This window comes from Vigna angularis, chromosome 2 (assembly GCF_016808095.1).
Source record: "Vigna angularis cultivar LongXiaoDou No.4 chromosome 2, ASM1680809v1, whole genome shotgun sequence".
NCBI lineage: Eukaryota > Viridiplantae > Streptophyta > Magnoliopsida > Fabales > Fabaceae > Vigna > Vigna angularis.
The window spans coordinates 24,208,238-24,225,039 of NC_068971.1; the positions used below are offsets into that span (position 1 = coordinate 24,208,238).

The window sequence follows — 16,802 nt, forward strand, 5'->3', positions numbered from 1 at the left end:
TTTGATATATTTTAAATATGAGTTTAAATTTTGTTTTCGTTTGTTCCAAATTAACAATTTGTTTTGTTTATACTTTAAATAGTATTAACGGCACAATTTTACATTCATTATATATATATATATATATATATATATATATATATATATATATATATATATATATATATATATATATATATATATATAAAGGTAAAATGATTTGTATTTAAAAAAAAAGTAAAAATTAAGAAATGATAGTGTGAAAAATTTGTATGTGTCAAATTGTATTTTTTTCATAATATATTTTAATTTACGTGCATGTGTGATGTATCTAAGTTAATTTTTTTTTTTTTGCATTATAGAGACTACATACATTTATTTTTTATCTTTGTATCAATGTTTTCTATTTTCTACATGTATAAAATAATTAGTTCTAATAAAAAGGAGTTGTAACATTACTTGAATAAAAAAAATTTGGCTTAATTACCTACTTAGTCCCCATGTTCGGAGGTAATTTGCTGTTTAGTACCCGGTTTTAAAAATGTAGGCATTTGATACCTATGTTTTGAAATTTGTATCAATTGAATCCTACCCACTTAACGCCGTTATAAATCTAACGTTTTTCTGACATCAACTTTGAATTGTGGACGAGCGGTAGTGGACGAGCGTCCGAGCATCGTTGGACGAGCGTCCTCTTCTGTTGGACGAGCGTCCTCCACTGTTGGACGAGCGTCCTCCACTGTTGGACGAGCGTCCTCCTCTTTTTGGACGAGCGTCCTCCACTGTTGGACGAGCGTCCTCCACTGTTGGACGAGCGTCCTCCACTGTTGGACGAGCGTCCTCCTCTGTTTGGACGAGCGTCCCTCACTGTTGGACGAGCGTCCTCCACTGTTGGACGAGCGTCCTCCTCTGTTTGGACGAGCGTCCTCCACTTTTGGACGAGCGTCCTCCACTGTTGGACGAGCGTCCTCCTCTGTTTGGACGATCGTCCACAACCGCTCGTCCACAATTCAAAGTTGATGTCAGAAAAACGTTAGATTTATAACGGCGTTAAGTGGGTAGGATTCAATTGATACAAATTTCAAAACATAGGTATCAAATGCCTACATTTTTAAAACCGGGTACTAAACAGCAAATTACCTCCGAACATGGGGACTAAGTAGGTAATTAAGCCAAAAAATTACTACTTTTATCTCCAATTTGCTATAAAGATACACATTTAAATATAAATATACATGTTTAATTTAATTATTTTAAAATCACCTTAACAAAATAAATCTAAGAACATTTTAACAAATGATTATATTAAACATATAACTTTTGTTTTTTTTCACTTATATCAATCATATTTTCTACAAACTTTTTACCCATCTTAGTTTTAAACCATCATTTTCTGTTCTTTTTCCAATCCTTTGAACTCTCACTTCCATCCAAACAAAGCCAAATTTTGCTTGGTTAGGGATGTGAAAGGTAAATGATTGATTTGTAGTAATTTGAAGAAACAGTAAAGTAAATGAAATATTTTGATTTAATAGAGAGAAACTAGATTTCAGTAGAAAAATTATTTTTAGATGTGATTGATTTAATTGAAGTAATCAAGGTTGGTAGATTACTTTTAGTGTCATGTCAGAATTATCATTAAGTATATTTCTTAAAATATAAACATTGTTTATTTAAAGAATTGCTTACGAAAATGAAAATAAACAATCTCTTATTTTTCAATTTCTAATAATAATTATAACAAATTTAAAATATATTTATATTAAATTAATAATTTACCAAACAATCTCCAGCTAAACCTACCTCTTTCTCCTTTGTCCCACACTTCATTTTCTCATTCGCAGCTTTCTTTATAAATCATCACAAATCACTTAAACTAATTTTACATATTTGCCCATGTACCTCATTTGTTTATCTCCTGAATCTTTTATTTTATATATTTCTCCTTCATTTATTAAAAGTTAAATGAAAATTAATGATGAGTTATTGATTTCCTAACTAACAACAACCCTCCTAACCACCAACAACTCTAAATGGTATAAACCCTAAATATCATCTATTGTCCTACATGCATCCCTTCGCTCTTGTTATTTTTTTGACTTTCATTCTTCACTTCTTCACTTCTTCACTATATTGTTATATTGTTTTCTAAATTTAGAGTTGTAGTGGTTGTACCTGGTGGTGCTGTGGACAATAGTAGAGGAGGAAGAAAGCAATATTGGTAGTGTTGTGGACAGTGGAGGAGGAAGAAGGCCGCGAGAGAGCTCATAGGTTAGTATATTATTTGAAGTAAACACATAAATCGTTGTTGGAAATACGGTTAATAGTGGCGCAGTTGGAACGCCGGTTACACCAAGCCGAAATTTGAATTTCGGCTCACCCCCAACCGCACTTCGAAGGGGTGTTACACTTCCAAGTGCGGTTTCACTGTGCAAACGTTTTTTTTAACTGAGCCTTCATATGCTTATCATTTTATGTTTATTAGGACATTGCACTCTGAATCCTCGCTCATTTTTGTTGTTTGTTTATTGTGATATTATGGTTTATGCTTGCTTATGATCTTTATTTGCATATTGTATTATGAATCAATGTCTCCTTGTTGTTTATTGTTATATTATGGCTTATAGTATGTTTGAGTACGTATGATATTCAGTTTAATTTACATCATGCGAATGTTAGATTGAAGTTGAGAGCAATAAGTTTCAAAACAGACCTAAACATAACTCTTCTGTTACCATTTTTTTATCTTGGCTTCATATCCAAGACTTATTCATACCTGTTCACATGGCTAATCTCTAGATGGAATGTCATAGTCTTGTTAGATTAGATATTACAAATACATTTTCAGAAGGTTAGTCATCTTGGTTATATTTCTTATTGGTAAATTTGAAGCAACTAAAGAAAACAATGTTCAACTATTTTTTTTGACGTGGTGTTAGAAACAAAAATTCATTTACCAAATTTTGATAGATCTAACATATTAAAGTTATTTTAAACTATATTAATATTAAACTATACGTGTTAATGAACTATTATTTCATTTAATTTTTTTATTTAGTATTTAGTTTATAAAATTTTATGTTATATTGTATTGTAATTATTTTTTTATGTATTAGTTTGTAATTTAAGTGTATTTTTTACGTAATAGTTAATATATTTTTTGAAATTTTCTTATTTGTTATTAATTTTTCAATGTTTTATACGTGAAATTATATTTAATTTAGAATAAGTTTAATTTTTTTATTTAGTATTTAGTTTAGAATATTTTTTGTTATTTTTTATTTATTGTATACATTTTTTATGTGTTAATTATTTTTAAGTTTTGATTTAATTTATAAGATGTTTATATTTAGTAAATTTTATTTAAATTTTAAAAGTTTTCGTTAATTTTTTAATTGTTATTTGTTAAATTTTAATATTGTAATGTTTATTATAGGTCATATTTAATTATATAAGATGTATAACTATTCATTTCTCGATTCTCAAATAAATTATAATTTTATGTCAAAATTTTCGTCTTTTCTAAATGAAGTCAGTGAGGGTGATTACACATACAACTTTTTCACTGATCAAATCTTTCCATCACGCGCCGATTTAATTGAATGGGTTCGAAAGATTGCATTCGACCTTGGATTTGTTGTCGTGATTATAAGATCTGACACAGCAAATAAAAGAAACAAATTTGATACGCTGTCGTTGAAGCTATCAAATTAATACTACTTTTCAAGGCAACTTCAGTATTGCCAAGTAGTATCCAAGAAAGTAGATAGGGCTAAAATAACCCTGAGTGGTCTCCCTACGAACACGGAATTGCTTTCGAATATCTGACTCTTATGAATGTTATTCAATGCTTATGAATAAAAGTGAGAATGTTTAAAGAATGTTGCAGAACAAATAGGAAACTTAAAAACAATTATGAAGAAATAGGCTAATTCCACTGCTTTTCCAAGATAGATTCATCATCGATTATTCAGAAATCATTGTTCAATTGACTATTGTTCAATTTTCAAATTAATTAAAGTACATTCTTAATTAATTTGAGGGCGATCATGCAATTAACCAAAGTAAATTCTCAATCAAATGCAAAACCTTTCTAGATTATTTACAATAAATTCAACCAAAGTACATTCTCAATCAAATTATATTGTGTTTAGTCATGTCTATTCTTAAATCTCCTAACCAAGTTAAAAGCTACTCAATCAAAGTAAATTCTCAATTGATTATAGTTGAAATTATTATTAATCATTCAAAGTACATTCTCAATTGATAGTAAAAACCATTTAATCATATGAAAGTTCCTAAATTAAATCAAAGTAGAGTCTTAATTTAACCTAGAAACCCTAGAACTCATATAATCAATATCCATGTAGATTCAAACACATTATGATGAAAAAATCTTTGCTTTTAATTTGATAAAGAGATGAAAGACATAAAGAAAGAACAACTTAAATCAATAATCAAAATAAACAATTGCATTAACTCAATATAACATCAGAATCCATAATGAAATTACAGCAGAATAGCCCTATAGATGCTTAGCTCTCCATGAATGGAGTTGAATACAAGATGAAAGAAAAGTGAGAGAAGTGGTGAATGAAAGAATGAATTGAAGTGAAGTCCCTTTTCTGCCTCAAATCTGTTGAACAGTTTTGACTAGAGAGGCATGCCCAATGAGGGACTGACACGTGTCATCCCCTTTCCCACCCAAAATTAGGGCTTCAGATTGGGGGGAAATGGAGCTCTTGTGCCGCCGCGAGAATGGGAGAGGGGTTTCGCTCTCTAGAGGCGCTGGTCTTCTCATTTTCGAATTGGTTCGAGCTCGCCCTTTGTTGCCTCTGCTTGCGCCGCGAAAGGAGAGGATTCATGTTTTCTCTGGTGTGTTGCGAAGAAGAAAATGTCTCGCTATTTGGCTCTCACCAGCGCTATTGATTTCTCTGCTCCACGATGAGGATGCGTGAGACGCCATTGGGTTCTCTATTTCTGGGTTTGTTTGTTGCAGGTGTGGTGGAGAAATTCGCGGGGTTGATGGTGGATGGAGGCGCGAAGAAGATGATGGTGGTCGTGGATGGTGATGAGCGTGGTGCGGGAGAAGCGTGGATGAGAAGGCCATGGTCGATGCGTGTTGATGTTCGACGGAGGCGCTACTCTTACAGTGGCGACTCGACGAGGAAGATGGTGGCCTGAAGATTGATGATGAACTCGCAGTGAAGGTTGATGCGATTTGCGTCGTGGCAGAAGTGACTAGCGGCTGGCAGTGCGGCGGCGTGGAGGACTCGCGATGGTGGCGGCCTGACGGTGGCGGTTGAAGATGGCGCCGACACCAGGCGGCTAATGGCAAGAATCTGTGGTGGCCTGTAGTGGCGTGACGACAAGGTGGTTGCTGGTGGCTGCCGACGCCTAGGGTTTAGATTGGGAATTAAGGTTTCAGTAGGTGGAAGATGATGATGTGGCAGAGGGAGGTGATGTGGCAGCATTTGGTTGGCTAAATATGTGTGTGGAGGATTTGGACACGTGGCATGATCTAGTGAAGTCTGACTAGTTAGTGGTAAGATGGGTATGGGTAGGAAAATTTAGGAGTGTAGGAGAAATGGCTTAGTGTTTGGGCTTACTTGTTGGGCATGTTTCAGAAATAAGAGTGTATGTAAGGAAATTTAGGAGGTGCAAGGGTAAAGTTTGTCTGTTTGGCCCATCTGTACATTATTTATCAAATAAAATATGATTTTGGGCCTTAATTTGCAATTTGGACCAATAAAGCTTTAATTCCAGCTGCACAAATAAACATTAAAACATCCAAGAATAATTTATGCGCTAAAACTCACTTTTTACGTCTCTTAAATTCCCAAACCCAATAATTCCAATTGTCACAGATCCACTTTAAATCAACCATTTAAACACAAATATCCCATAAAAAAATTTGAGTTTGAAAGCATAAATGTGGGCATAAATATGCACTCATCACAAAACATACTACGAAAACATATTAACAAAAAAATATATATTTAAAATATTAAAAAAAATTACTTTAATATATTAACTTAATTTTTCATAAGAAAAGAAAACCCAAAAAAGCTTCACCATAAGCCAACTTGGCCCAACAGCAACCGCACCTCCAATTTCGGCAAATCACAAGTGCACCTCCAATTGCAGCGCTCCTAAGTCACACTTCACGAACTTTGGCGAACACCAGTTGCACCTCCAATTGCGTCGCTCCTCAGTCGCACTTTGCAAACTTCAGCCAACAACACCAGTCGCACCTCCAACTAAGGCGCTCCTCAACTGCACGTCGAAGTGTGGCTCTATGTGAACACTAAGTGCACTTTCATGTGAGGCGGTGCCTTAACCGCAGTTACAGGTGCGATTAAGGCGTCCATCCTCTCGTATACTCTTCCCACCCCAGATCCAAACATCACAACCCAGATCAATCAACCCTCAACCCCAGATCAAGCATCCAACCAGCACGTACTGATGGAAACCCATTTATGGCATTCCATTCAAAGGAGTACGAACTTAAGCTAAGGCTAAGAAAGAAAAGTTGGAGATGAACTTTTAGAAGCTCTTTTTTGATTTTCTTCTCTAAGTCTTAGTAGGATTTTCTTTAATATGTTTATATGCATTTTGTATGGTCTAATAAAGCTAGGAGATCATGGATCAACTAACCAAGAAGCTTGATAAATCAAGAAGCAAACATCAAGAATGAGAAGCAAGCCAGATCTTCACTTGGAGGAATGTTGGAATCTTCACTTGGATGCATAGCAAGCTGCTTTGGAAGCCCACATGAGTCACATTCCAACCAGCAACTTGGTTGAAGTTGAAGAAAGCCTAGTGCTTAGCGGATGAGGATTTGAGCTTAGCGTCTGAAGATGCACCAGCTGCTCGCGTTTCTTAACCATCAACTACTAGCTTGATTAACCACGTGACTCTTCACGTTTTTCCTCCTTGCATCGCTGGCATTTATTCAATGCATCCAACGCTGTAACTAGGAATTGGTTTTCCTCAAAATAGCTTGCTTCTATGATTGTATGGGCACCTTTGAATTAAATGAAGAATTAGAATCTGTTGATTTCATTCCAGATCATTCTTCCGTTTGAAGGTCACCAAGAGAGAGCTTGAGAGTTTCCTCTAGACTGTCTCCCTAACTAGGCTCCATTCCTAGCATTCCTCAACACCATCTGCATCACATTTCAGCACCCAAATCTCTTCCCTCATTCCATTTTTCTCCATCACTGCTTCATCAATTCTCATCACCAAACCAATATTCGTTTCATTTTCCCTGACATCCACTTTAATCTCCAGCCACCAAACACCTCTTGAGAGTGGCTTCCTCATTTTTTGTTTCCTCCGGCCATCAACATCATTCTTCAATCCATTCCGCTGTGTTGACCAAGCACAACTTCTATTGCTGCGTGCTGCTATTGTCCATTCAGAGAAGGAGATCTGGTTGATTACTTCCACCACCAGAATCAGCTGGATCCTTCTTCCATCACGTACCATAATAACAACAATTAACATAATCAATCATGCATTATACACAAGCAGTAGGACATCATACAACAACTAACTTAGACGCTAAAGCTAAGCTCAAAGAAAAAACAACTACTGATATGCTAGAAAAACCACGCAACCACCAACACCACACAACCACCACCAACAACACCAAACAGCCACCAAACGAAAAACATGACAGGAGGGGAGGACGAGTTCAAATTAAATGATCAAAGTAATGAGAGAGAGGAGGGGAGGAGGAGACGACTATTGGAAGAGAGAAGAAATAAAGGAGTATAGGATGAGATATGAAATTCGACACACAAGAAGAAGGGAGGAAAAATGAGTGTAGGATTTTCAAAATGTGAAATGCATTGGAGTGGAAAAAGAGATATAGGGTTTGCTTCTTTTTATTATTTGGATGACTCATTTTTTTGAAAATCAAAATATTTCTGATATGGTTGAAATTGGAAATACCAAAATAATGGATGGTGCAAGGTGAACTCAACTCCAATTAGATTAAAAGATCTATTTCGATTTGATTTTGCAACATGAAATAGATCTTGATACGATGAAGGGATATAAATAAAAGCTGTACGAAAATGTTTAATAGAAAAATAACAGAGTAAATCCTTTCACTCATTTATTTGAAAGCATTGCTGATCGGTGCGACAGATCTGCAACAAATGAACAAACAAACGAGAACAAAAATTCGATGCAAATAAAATTCTGAGGTCCCTTTATAATTTTAGCATTTTCGTTCATGTTCAGATTTTACCTCTTTTTCTTCCCACAGATAAAATGAGAGAAATAAAGAGAAAATGTTCGAAAATGACCTGTGCTGTTTTTGGCTAAGAATCCATTCCTGACATCAAATCATCATTTTCCTTCAACAGACACTACCCACACGGCTCCTTCATCCTTAAACCCAAAACAAGTCATTTTCTACGTCACATGCACCACTTTCTACTCTTTTTCACTCTTTCTTTCTTTATATCTTTTCTCTCATATAACAATTATTACTTTCTTCTCTGCTGTAGCTTGAGTCAAGAATCCAAGATATTATTTTCTATCACTTCCTGCTTCTGTCATCAATCTAGTTAGACTTATCCACTCCAATATTTTTTTTCACATTAAACCTATTTTAAAAGCTATTCACCATATCATAAAACAGCTGAATAATTTAAAATTATTAAACTATATACTTGTTGATTAAAATTATATAGATCGGATCCAAATTGCGATTTTCGATTTTCTATCAACTTTAATACAAAATTCGAGCCATAATGAGATATAATATAACGTAGATCGCTATCAGAGTAAGATATAAATCCATACACAAACGTTAGGAACATGATACAACATTTTCACATAAAATTGTATTTAAATACGAAGAGAAATATAACTCAAAATACTGTTATACAAATCACTGTTGACAGCCTCAATTGCAGGGCATGCTGAAACCCCACAATTTTATGTGAGCACCGTGTTCAGACTTATAGTCTTTTATTTTAGTATGATATAATTCATATAGTAATATTGTACATACATACTATTCTAATATTATATATTATATGTAATTATTATTGTACTAATTTGCTACTTTTTTTCAGCTTTTGGTTTCGGTGGCGATGACCTGCCATTATTGGCCGCAGTTCCAGCTGTATTTGATGCATTAGTCCCATTCTGGTTTTTCTGCGATTTTCCTGCTTTTTTGGTTTCTGGTTTCAAACCTTGTTGCCTCACTTTCACTCCTCTTATCATCTGTTTTTTTTGAGAAAAAAAAAGTAAAAATCAAATCCCACCCAATTAATTCTTAACATTTTGAATGAAGGAAAACAAATAATGTATTCATATATTCTCCTTTAAAAATTTGTAGAAAGACGTAAGTATAAAGGATTATGTTATCAAAACATGTTAAGATAATGAAAAATGGAAATCAGAAAAGGCTTCTTACATATTTTCCACACTTCACATCTGAGTATATGACTATGAAATCTCCTTCTTGGAGGCCATTGGCTCTCACAAAATCACCTGCAAAATGAGAATATAAATATGTGAATAACCAAGGTTCTTGAAAATGGAAGAAAAATTAACGAGAGGTTATTATTATTATTGTGTGAGACTCACCAGTGTTCTCGAGCAAATACATTCTGCTTTTGTTGTTTGGCCAGTATCTGGTGCTCCAACAAGAAATTATTCGAAAGAGAACATTTTAATCTCAACTTAACACAAAGGTGAAAGCAATAGGAAAAACAGAAAAACATGTCAATGGATGTTGGAATACCTATAGCGCATGTTCCAAACACGTGAAGTTCCAATGTCTTCCATTGTTATGGATATTCCATCTCTTGCCTCCAGCTCTGGCAAATGAGTTTCTGCTTCTTTCTGATCAAAATTACAATTCAAATCTAAGTTAACAAATGAAGTACACATTTCTACCATATAAAATCATAAACAAAAAAGTACTTGCAGCAAGTAATTGACAAAGAAAAAGCCAGATAAATTATTACTTTTGGCAAAACTATTCTTCCCAAACTTCCCACATCGCTTTGCTTCAACACCTTTTGCAGAAGGAATCTCAAGTTCTTCTCAGGCTTCCAACCCTATCAATCAAACACATAATGACTGAACGAATCACATTATTCATAACGCGATGAAACTATTGTTCATTATCAAGAAATTCACGATAATGATCACATTCTGAACATACGTTCTACGAATCACACATCAATCATACTTTAAGCCAAACAAATCATCTAACATCAATATCTGATCAAAGTAAGGTTCACCAACCTGTCTCCTATCTGATGCAGCTCGATTCTGATGAGAATTCTGTGTGTGCATGGTGGACCGGTCCACCACCGTTTGTCCGGCCAGTGGATCGGTCGGTACCACCGGTGCCATAGGACCAGCCGGGCCACCCGCCATGGCCTGCCAGTACATCCAATTGGCTGCTGCAGAATTTGCTTGATGAGGTGCAACCAAACCAGTGGTGCAATTATCACTTCCCAGTCTTGTATGTGGGTCAGACCCTTGATTCTGGTGGTGATTACCGTTGTGATTCCTGTGATGAGATAAAAACCTTCTCTGCCTCGCCATTCTCTTCTTCCTTGCTTCCTTAGTTGCAGAGGGTCCTAACCTCATCGACCTATCACCAGGACCATGAAAAAACTGATAAGGATACTGGTTATTGCCATAGCCGCCAAAACTCCCAGGTGTGAAAAGACCGTTGTCCCCATAAGACTGGCTATAAGGAGAAGGAACATTGAACTGAGAATGAGGCCATGAATGTGCTGATTCCATCATGTTGTATTGGTCCGTGCCTGGTTGGTAAGGGTTATTGTTATGGTTATGAGTGGCTGTGATGTTATTGGAAGGAGAACCAGTAGTGTAAGGGTCACCCACATACCCCACCATGGGTTGTGAATAGGGCTGATTTGGAACCATGATAGGGCCCTGATCTGTCCCAAAAGTTTGAGGACTCAACCAGGGTGTCTGGTTGTTGAAACAAGAGTTCGATTCAGGTGCAAATGAGCCACTGGTGTGAGTGTTCTGGTTGTTCTGGGCACTGGGATCCTGAATCTGTGCCTGAAGAGGGTCGTTAACATTGTCACTATTCTCCTTGCGCCGCTTATTCTGAAGATGGCTGGTTTGAACCCACTCAAGAATCAGCTTCAGCAACTGTTTCATAGCTTCTTTTCCTCCCCCTAAACGCTTTGCTGCGCTTTCAATTGTTGACTTCTTGAGCTTCACATTCCTCAAGTCATTAGCAGAAACACTGTCCTTGTTAGACTTGAGCCACTCCAAGAAGACATTACTCATTTCATCATCTACTACGCCACCACCACCCTCACCACCTTCTTCCTCTCCTTTTATCTCTTCACACACAGGAACCTTGCGATCGTCTTCAATGTTCTCTCGCTGATGCATCATTTCCTGTTGCCCCTCTTGCAGTGACACCTGTTCCTCCAGTGTGCCAAATTCTATTAAAGGGTTTTCGCTCTCCTCGTTCTCAAAGATTGAGGCAGGATCGAAGAAGTCATTGGCTTCTAAAAGCTCCATGTACCCAAAAGTGTCCATAACATCCTCCATGCACTCTCCAACAGAGCCACCAAGTCCAGGATCAGGGTTTTGCTGTTGGGAAATCTCCATGGAAGCGGTGGAAGACAAAGCTGTTGCATCAAACTGGTCATGCATGTAGCCGTTGCCATGATTTTTCTCTACATCTTCCTCAACATCTGACCTCAACACGGCCCATGAAGAGGATGAGGAAGAAGAGGAAGTGGTGGTGGTTGCTGTGGTTGTGGTGGAACTCGTCATGGTCTTCAGAGGAAGCGGTGGCGCGGAAGATGAAGAAGACGATGACGACATGCAAGGGAAATCAGGGAGAGTAGGGAAATCGGCGTAGAACATAGAAGCCTCGTTGACTCCCAGAATCTCGTCTTGGTCACCATTCAGCCACATCTCTCTCTCGGCAACCGACAAACTGTGTTCTTCTTCCATGTTGTCAAAACCAACAGGGTTTGGTTCAGTTACCACCTCTGGATGCAGATCTCCCCCTTGTAACTTCACTTCACACTCCATCTCAACAAATTCAAGATCTTGTAAAGGGTATGCAGAAAATTAAATAAAAAACAAAAAAAGAGAAGAAAACCACTATCAAGGTTGAAACTTTGAAAACCCTTCTGGGAATTCTGTTGGCTTCAGATATGGTGTAGGTATGGGGTATATGGAGTGAAATAGAGGAGAGAGAAAAATAGATAAAGACGTACAGATAGAAAGTACAGGGTAGGAGAAAGATAGGTATGGTTTTTTTTCTTTTCTTAATTTTTTATGTATGTGATATGTGTGTACTTAGAAGTGAAAAAGGGAAAAGATCTGCTATTGTGTGCTTGTTTCCAATTAAGGAAGCAAAGGGATAAGGGCATCTCAAATCCAACAAAGGGATGCAACATAAAACATCTGGTTTTATATATGCATTATCACCCTACACACAAGAGGATCATCAACTTGGATACCGCAAACCTCTCATAAAAGAAAGCGACCACACTGTTCATGACAATTTAACTTAATTTTTTATTCCCAATTGGGTCATGAACGTACCAACTACAATATTCAATACAACAATGATAATCATACAGCACAAAGGAAAAGAAACACACTTCTCACCACTGAATTTACATGAAGAGGAGATACAATAAGAGGAAAGAGTTTACAACAGATGGGGCTAATTACATTACAGAGAGAGAGAGAGAGAGAGAGAAGGCTATGTATAAATATTACACAGATGAACAAAAGCAAAGTGAGAGTTCTTCTCCAAACCCAGAAAGTCAATCAAGACCTTGGCGTGAGAATGGCAATTTGACGGACACCCAAAGGGTTAAATTGACTAAAACTTAGACCTAGGAAAGCCCCCATGTGTGTATGTTCTGGTTTGTTCTGGGAAGTTTCACTTTGCTTGTCTAAAGTTTAAAATTTTTTAGAATTTTTGTTTTTCTCTTTCTTAGATAAGTTCAAACTGGCATAGGGAGATTAAGTAAGAGAGAGAAGTTGGTGGGTTTGTAGAGAGAGAGAAAAGCAGTTTTTGGAAAGAAAAGTGAAGGCATCAATGAAAACAAAACCTCGTGCCGCTTGCTTCTGAGTCTCACCTCCGGATTTTGTGCCTACAGCCATTGGTTCTATCCTGAGTGGTGCAACTAAACGGTGTCACAGTCTTTATGACAAAGGAACCCTTCCTCAGTAAAACATGATTAAACAATGCCTCTCCAATAGAAATTCAGAGAGAAACTCCACTTTACGTGCAAAAATCATATAACTATTACATTATGATAAGAGAAGAAAAACTAAAAACGTATACTATAACATGTTTTTATTATATATAATCTTGCAAGGAATTGCAGTAGTTGAAACTGGTATTAGAATGAGAGTAAGTATAGAATGTATATTATATCAGTTTGTTGATAAAGTAAATTCAAACATTATAGTATAACTAACACAGTAAAATGTTGTGTTCCAACTATTACGTAAATTATAAAACGTGGGAAAGAATCATATTTATGTAATTTATTGACATTTGTTTGTATTCGAGTTTGATATAAAAGTAAGAAGCTATGAAATTAATTTTTTCAGAAAAACTGTCTTGTGCATAATAGGCTTGTTAAAAGTTTTCAGATTAATAATTAGATGGAGTGAAAACTAACTTGCAAGTAGTGATGATATTGATAGTTAAAAATCCAATGGATAAACAATAAATTTAAATTACCTTTATAATTTGAATATATTTTACTTATGATATATTTATATTTATTAAAACAAAATAATGCATTTGTATCATACTTTTAATTATAAAATTATATAATTAGTTTATAAAGAATAGAGAAAATCCAAATTAATAATCATATTAAAATAATTCATATTTGTAAAATTTTTAACAACTTTCCTATTAAAAGATATTTCATAATTTTTTTAATAATTTTAGTATAACAAGAATCAAAAAAATAAATTAAAACCAAACTTTATTATGAACTATATATACAATTTAAGTTGAACTATAAAAAGGAAAAATTACCCTAGTTTTTACTTTTATTTTTTACTCACCTTTCTTTCCCAATCTTTACTTTTAACCTCTTCTTATTTTCAATATTAAATTGTACCAAGTGAAATAGAATAATTAAGAAACATTTTGGACTGAACAACTTATTCTTTTAAATAAATTCATTTTCTATTTTTTTTATGATAAACTTTACAATATTACATTTCATATTTATTATTTTCATATTTTTATTTCTAGTATTTATGTGCTTGTTTTAAATAGAGAAAATGAAAAAAAATTTAATTAAAAAAATTTTATACGTAAAAAAAATATAATTTACCTTCAATTTTTCGTCTTTATCCAAGTTTCGTCACTTAATTCAGATTCAACCTACATTATATATATATATATTATTTACATTTAAATACTACATTTATCTTATACTTATATTCATTATAGGTTAAAACAAAATAAAAAATAAGGGGTAAGTTATTAAAAAAATATATAAAATAACCATATAAAAGGAACAATTTTATTATCAATCCACAAACAGTTTAATTTTTATTAAATACTAGAAGAATCATTTAAATTACATAAGGATATAATACATAAAAAATATATAACTTTAATTAAATACAAATATAGAAGAATCATTTAAATTACATAAGGATCTCATACATAAAAAATATATAACAAGTAGAATATCAAAATAAGTTTTTTTTCAAATACACATATTAAGTATATTGTATCATACAGTGGCATCTTATCTAATCTAATATTTGAATTTATAAATATGCATATTTATATACATATCACAATATATAAGAACTCTTCTAGTTAATTTAGGTTATCATTGAAGCTAAGAGATATGTGTTATTTAATACATATATTCATATTAGTCTTATCATCCAATAATAATTTTTATATCACATTATTTACTGAAGCGAAAATGCATTCACTTGAGTTAAAATTGGATAGATATTTATTCAAACAAATTTTCATCACTTTTTTTTTTCAAAAGTATTTTAATTATACAACTTCAAAATGAGTAATTCAAAATAATTAGTTTAAATATCATTCTTTACTCATTTCAATCAAACATTGCTAGTTTGTTACATCCTATTTTAATAGCAAAACACCACTAAAATAAAACATTTAATTATGAATATTTAGAAGATAGATATTCAATGAATATCATATATTAGTACAATTTTACAAGAAAGGGCTATAGTAATATCACCCATATACATTCTCAAGCTACATACTATGATTTTATTATAAGACTGTGACTAAAATGATCTAATACTTCTTAATCGCCCATATAACAGACTCCTTAAACATAAGATGTGCATCTATCACATGTTTCTCTATTTGCTCACACCAATAATGTGATAATTGCAAAAGAAGAACATACCACATAACAAACAAACAAGTGAGGCTAAACTAATTTACAAAAAAAGTATTATAAAAAGAACATATAATTTATGTTATAAGATTTTATTAATCATTCATCAACACATATAATTCATAAAAGAAAACTATAAAAGACTCAATTATCTCGATAAAGCATTAATGTATAATTTTTGGTTGATTTTACACTTGTGATGACATTTACTACCTTAAGAGACATTGTCAATGAGTTTAACCCTATCACACACAAAGTTAGTCTTTTTAACTGTCATAAGAACCTTAGGGTCGTTCTTATTGACAATACCTTATGCCCCTCTTACCATATAACCTATTTTACTCTACATGAGACTTGAATGGATATTAGAGTATTAATATAAACCTCTAGTATTGAAGGAATGCTACCATAGAATCTCCCTACAAGATTCTTGAAATTATGCCAATCTCATTCTTTCACCCATAAATATTATTCACATCAAATTCCTAATACCACCGATATTTGTATTCATCCATACTAAATAACACCATGTTCTTGATCAATTAAAATAATCATATATTTTAATACATGCTCATCTCCATTAACAAACCCATCATCATCACAGTTTCATACATCATTATATACATCCATAATCATCAATGAGTCCATCAACAATTCTATAAACAAGCATATACCTTCTTTTATTCCAAGATCAAACCATAACCACAAATAAGGAATGCTTTTCACACAAAAAGAAAGAAACCTAAAATACGACAAACATAAGAGACTAAATTTTCTAACTACAAACCTCAAATAAAAGATCCCACCACTCAAAGTAGCAATTCATGTGTCAAGAACCTACTGTGAAAATTTCAGGTTGATTTGACAGTGAATGAAGCGTGAATCCCATTTTTTCAAAGACGACATAGAATAGAAAAATAGGGTGGTGCTCGATGCTGGAAAAGTGACACATGAAGCTAAAACACCCTAGAACCCATTGATTTGAGTGTGCCCGACGATCCAAAAGTGGCGCCCAGCTCCCCTAAGTTAGTGGCCACTTCCTTAGTGGCACCATGCGACATTGCAACAAGGTCTGACGATGTATCAATCCCATGAACTTCCTAGTATTTTGGCACTCTTGAGTTAATTCTCAGTTAATAAACCCTTAAATCCCTAAACTTTCAGCTTCATAACTAAGGAAGTGTCATATTCCTTAATTTAAGACTCACACATAGCTATTCTCAACACTTTGTTGGTATCGGAGGGGGTATTTTTCGAAGAGTATAGCGCAGCGGAATTAAAACTCAGAGAGTAGAAAGCGTGTTCGATCACAATTAAAATTAATTTGGTCCTTTTAGTAAAAATAATTTTCTTTCAGAAAATTAATCAAATAGTTGATATACGTAAAATAAAATGAGTGTA

At 34.1% G+C, this 16,802-nt stretch overlaps 1 protein-coding gene across 2 annotated transcripts; it reads right to left on the reverse strand.

The window, feature by feature from the left end:
• Positions 1 to 8,825: 8,825 nt before the first annotated feature.
• LOC108320059 (B3 domain-containing transcription factor ABI3) lies at positions 8,826 to 12,962 on the reverse strand. Of its 2 annotated transcripts, none has more exons than XM_017551397.2 (6): positions 10,258 to 12,962; positions 9,975 to 10,067; positions 9,749 to 9,849; positions 9,592 to 9,638; positions 9,419 to 9,495; positions 8,826 to 9,225 (listed from the first exon to the last, which is right to left on the reverse strand). In XM_017551397.2, the coding sequence occupies exons 1-6, from the start codon at positions 12,046 to 12,048 to the stop codon at positions 9,061 to 9,063; spliced, it is 2,274 nt and encodes a 757-aa protein (XP_017406886.1). In that variant the 5' UTR covers positions 12,049 to 12,962; the 3' UTR covers positions 8,826 to 9,060. The 2 variants fall into 2 exon arrangements, with proteins under 2 accessions (XP_017406886.1, XP_017406885.1); XM_017551396.2 differs by having other exon boundaries at positions 9,592 to 9,644.
• Between the last annotated feature and the right edge of the window lie 3,840 nt (positions 12,963 to 16,802).